This window comes from Phragmites australis, chromosome 13 (genome assembly GCF_958298935.1).
Source record: "Phragmites australis chromosome 13, lpPhrAust1.1, whole genome shotgun sequence".
Lineage (NCBI taxonomy): Eukaryota > Viridiplantae > Streptophyta > Magnoliopsida > Poales > Poaceae > Phragmites > Phragmites australis.
The window spans coordinates 21,274,611-21,280,059 of NC_084933.1; the positions used below are offsets into that span (position 1 = coordinate 21,274,611).

General features: G+C 42.9%; 1 protein-coding gene across 1 annotated transcript; it reads right to left on the reverse strand.

The window, feature by feature from the left end:
* Positions 1–476: 476 nt before the first annotated feature.
* Positions 477–3,386, reverse strand: LOC133889749 (cytochrome c oxidase subunit 6b-2-like). The gene is made up of 4 exons (XM_062330213.1): positions 3,260–3,386; positions 2,094–2,182; positions 1,939–2,020; positions 477–751 (listed from the first exon to the last, which is right to left on the reverse strand). Exons 1-4 carry the CDS (start codon positions 3,338–3,340, stop codon positions 698–700), a joined length of 306 nt encoding a protein of 101 aa, XP_062186197.1. The 5' UTR covers positions 3,341–3,386; the 3' UTR covers positions 477–697.
* Between the last annotated feature and the right edge of the window lie 2,063 nt (positions 3,387–5,449).

Sequence of the window (5,449 nt, forward strand, 5' to 3'; positions counted from 1 at the left end):
ATGTTTCATTTTATGCATCATGGAATCAGTTCAAATTATTTCTGAATTTTCCAAGACCACCCGATGAACACTTCACCATTTTCACATACTAGACCGCCTCAGGACATTCAGAACTCTAATTAAATAACAAATCCGTCCACTTCTCATAGCGTGTACGAAACAATGATTCGCTGAACCCTAGAGCCAAAGAGGATTAGAATAGATAAACCAGTTTGATCAATTTTATCCCTGATAAAACTGGAGAAATTGAGTCCTGCTTTTACTGCATGGAGGACGGTATGAAATTCTACCCAAAGAACATTTCCTGCACATCAAGATTCCTTTCATTTCTTACCTAAATGGAAATTCCCCTAACAAAACGTAAGCAAACTCAATTCATTTCCATGTTTCCTTTCATTTCTTAGTATCTTCGGTTTTCCCCCCATGCACCATCCAAGGTGAAAAATACGCAGATCCCAGGAGGAAACAAACGCATAGGATATGAACATATAATCCTCAAATTATAAGGTCTGAAAAAACATGATATTACGAGTAACAATGCTTAAAATTATGAGTACAACACAAAGCACAGCATCACCAGCTGTTTTGCAGCGACTGCTTGGGGGAAAGAAGAGAATAGCATATATTCAAATCAGAAGAGAACAGCACAGCTGATGAAAGCTGTAGGCTGGACCAAGGTGACTCTCGAACAGAAGATTTAGAGGGGCCCTGCAAATGTTCCATTCTCCCTCTGCTCGTTCCACTTTTCAACCTGATTCAGTAAAGGAAAAGAAGCTGATGTTAAAATTTTGAAGTAGCCAGGTTGCCCACAGGACATTTCAATGCATCAAGGTAACATGGTTCAGCTAATCACTAAATGGTATTGCTATAGATTTGAAGCATATCTAAAGGTACCATGTGCAGAGGAAAACAAATGATCCAAAATTTGAAGAATCTTTTAAAATTACAACTATAATGCGAAGAGAGACAGGACTCAACCAAATCTAATATAGGAGGAGTCTGTAAAGAGAGACTTGAAGGAATAGAATATCCCCAAAGAACTAAACACGGATAGAAGCACATGGAAGTTAGCAATCAATAGGTCAGAATCATAACTTATACTTCAGTCTCCTTATAACGTTATTACTTTATTTTTTACTATTACTAGTACTTTTATTATCATTATTATTTTATTATCATCTTTTTAGTTGGATCTTGTGGGATTCATCACTAGTCTGCTCCAACTTGCTTAGGACAAAGACTTTGTTGTTGTTGTTGTTTTAAAAGTACAAATATAAGTGCAGTTTGCATAAGGTTGCTCAGTGGGAGCATATAACATGTTAACTGGCAATATGTATAGCTAAATATACCAACAGGAAATCATCTGCAACTTTCTACTCCTACAGAGTAATATGACGACAGAAAGAACTAACTTCAAGGTTTATGACCAAGTAATTCAGATAAGACGGACTTTAACTCATCGAACATTCTGGGTTTAGACCAGTGCAGATAAATTTTATGGCAGGTTCATGCATCTACTACTACTTAACTAAAAAGCTAAGATCGCTAGGTCACCAATAAGGTAGTGTTTGGTTCGTGGGACGGAGCGAATTCATCATGTTTTTGAGTTGTTTGGATAGAGAGTAGTGAGATGGAATGGTTCGGAATCAAGGAATATTCTTCAAAGATTCGAGACGGAGTCGTTCCAAAAAGAAATGGTGGAACGCAGCCATCCCACTTCGAAAGTGGCACTGACGGTAGACCCGAGGTACTAAAATAGACTCGTTCCATCCCACCAACTAAACAAACATCTATATATGAATGGAATCATCATATCCTCAAATATAAATGGAATCATCCCATCCCATCTTGCTCTCCAACCAAACACTACCTAAAGCAATTAAAAAAAACTAATGGTGGTAATCCTACAACATAATCAAAAACACCAAAAGCACTCACCCATTCTCCTGGGCAAAGAGAGCGGTAGTACTTGGCAAATTTCTCACAATCAGAAGCAGCCTCCCCTTTGGCATTCACACATCTGGTTTCATGAAAGTTCAAATAGTAAAGGTACTGACAGATTTTCACATGTAAAGCTCTTGCAATCAACAAACCTGTGGTACTCAACATAGCGTGTAAAACAATGCCTAGTTTGGTTCGTTGTAGGGAAGCGGAAGTCAGCAGGAGCTGTCTTTATCTCAATCTGGTACAAATGAAATGAACACGTAAAGAGTAGAGCAATACACTGGGAACAATAAGCTAACCAATGTGAGACAGCTTGGAAAAGAAGTAAATGGTATGGATAGAAAAACTGGATCAATCAAACAGCAGTTAGGACGGTAATTTTTTCAAGAAGAAAAGCACAGCTAAGATGTACAGGTAAGTTCAGTTCATTTCGCTCAGCAATAAATGCTACAACTCCATAAGAACATTGACCAGCTTCTCTCTTTGCATAAGGTGATGATAATCAACAGAATGAGAAGCGCATTGCAACTATCGTTGAGTAATGTTTCAATGAATTGCTAACAACCTCGCCCTACTCCCCTACATGTCTTCCCAACTTCAAATTCTCCACACTCCAACCGAAATCAGCCAATATATCTTGCAATTCATAGCCTTCCAAGTTTGAGAACAAAAGAAGTCCAACCGTCCAGGAGAGTTCTGGAAATCACGAAGCAGTTCATATAGTAGGTGGCAGTCTTAGTGCCTTCCATACAGATTGACGCCCTAAAATGGTAGATGATATGCCCCGTGGTAGAACCATTATTACTACCTTGGCAGAAGTTGTAAGGCACAGACGTTATAACCAACCCAACCCATCTCCCCCCAATAAAACAGCCAATTGGTCATCACACCGTCGCAGACACCTAAAAGGAAGAATGCAAAATCCTATATCAGATCTATATACAAAATTCCGTGAAATTTCCAACACAACAGCACGCAAATTGCAAGAAATGGGATAAAGCATAACCCACCAATCCCGCACAACGAGCAGGCAGCCCAAGCCATCTACCACGATCAGAAAACTAGAAGAACCTACGGCTCGGAACCAACACCCTACCACTATTCACGTCACGCGCGGAAACACAAGGATCAGATCCACGCGAGGAAAACCATCCCTAATCGGGCGATCAACGAGCTAGATCGAAGCCTGCTGCTTGCGAGTAGCCTAATACCGACCGACGGATGCAACCAAGCAGCGCCGGAAACAGAGCATTCCACACGTATCCCGTGGAAAATTCGATCGGGAGGGGAGGGAGGGATTCCGGATGGTTCTCACCTCGGCCATCTCGTCGGTTGGTGACCGGAGACAGAGGCGAATGGCGATGCCGGGATCGAGAGGACGGTCAAGTGGAACCATAATTACCGGATCTGGCCCGTGAGGGTTTCATGGGCTGGGCTTACGTCGTACACGAAAGGGTGTGAAGGCATGGTACAATGGGCCCAGGAAATGTCAATCGACAAGCTCAATTTGAGGTTATAAGTTGGAGAAAGAACGTTTTACTCGACGAAGAATGGCCTATAGCAAACGTTTGTTGCCGTCCCGACGGCCTTTTGAACTGTTTTCATTCATCTTGGCTGTTCGGTGGCCTACTTATGTTTTTTTTTGACGTCCTAACACGTCCGATCCGTTTCAGCCTGTCAGTGTCTCATCGGCTGTTCCGTGATCTATAGCGTATGTTTTTTTTCCAACACGCACCGACTGTCTCGGCCTCTCTAGACCATTTTAGACCGTCTTAGCGGTTTGGTGGCCTATAGCGCATGCTTTTGGACGTCCCGTCAAACTCTACGTCGGTCTCCCGATGCCGTTTTCAAATAAGCATAAAAGCTGCCTATTATATTTAAAAGAGTAAAATCTAGATATATCATAACTCGTTTATTTTATAAAAATATTTTTTTCATTATGGAGGCTCACACCCTCAACTAAAAAAGAGCTAAGAGTGCCTCCAGGATGGACGCCGCGGCTCCAACCTAAATCGTCTAATTGATTGGCATTTTTGTAAGAGTATATATAGAGAGAGAAGTATAAATGAAATGTTGAAGTTGAACAAGCCATTCCCAGCACTAGCTGCACCTACCTGACTTGCGTGTGGACAATAAATTTGGTCGTTCTCATTTCCCCCTTTTGTATTTATCTTGTGTCAAAAGTTTTTTACATGGGAATTTTGTTTTTATCATTGGGCAAAACTGGCCCGGCCTAGCCCAACACGACCATTTAGCCTTGTCCTATGTGCATTTCAACGTAATCTGGAGCGTTTTTCTCCGTTCGAATTTCATGTCGATTTGGTTTGAAAACTGAAAGTGATTGCAAGGCTGTACCCCATCTAGAGATTGCACAAAGATGCCCCCTTACGAATTGGAAAGAGACCGGTGCAGCTTCAGGTTTGATCATGTCAGATTCTCGATCAAACCTTTCGCTAGTCTTCGGATCAAACCTTGTCTGCCCGGCGCGGGCGGCGGCGCGAACCGTGCCGCACTCCGTTCCCATCACGCTCCCCGCGCTCCGTCGCTCGCCGCCGACGGAGCAGCGACCACGTCGGACGGGCGAATGGATGCACGCGTCTCCACAATCATGTGTGGTCGCGCGGTCGAGATCGCGCCGGAATCAAATCCGAACCTGCCGAGGCTCACGTCGGCCTATGATATGCCCCTAAAACATCCTGGTCCCGCGCGTGGAAACGACCGCGTAGCCTTTCGATCTCTCGGAGATGGTGGATCCGGTTCCGAAGAGCCACTTGGACCCTCTGCTTCTCGATAAGCTCACCTGTGACTGTGAGCCTGCGTGACCTAACGTGCCAGTGGCGTCCTGTTCGTCTGATCTATCTGATGGTACGGTTTCTCATTTCTGGAAATGTTTTTGGCCTCTCGAACAGATGGTCAGATTGATTAACTGGTCAGCTCAGTTGAGCTCTGTTGCTTGACTGTATGATACGCAGTAGCAGCCGGTCTGTATTCCGGTGCAGAAAAACATGGTTTTTGCAGGAGAAATCCCTCTTATCTGAATGCCCCTGAAGGAAAACAAAACCATGACTTCTTCCAGGCTGATCACTTGTAAAAGAAATCATATTACAGAAAGGAAAAAGTTCAGCTGTGACTAACACCTAGAACGTGAAGAAAGTCATACTATCTTAATAAATCTTAGAGTAAGTGGTTTCTCCTGCAAAAACCATGATGCTTGCTTCTGAAAATTAACAGTTTTCTTTTTGAAATGAAACTAATCCAACTGTCTGGATCCTATCACCAGGTTCTCAGGAAAGACATGTACGCAGCTGTCAAAGAACACGTGCTGCGTTTTACCCATTCTGGTCAGAAATCCAACTTTGAATGAACTCTATTCAGTACTACTCCCCACCGCGTTTGAGCTTTTTGGAAACAAACAATAATGTGTCGTTAGGAAATTCGGCTCATATCCTTCCGCATCCACAAGAAACTAAATTTTTTACCAACCTGTTCTGTAGTCGACGTAAAC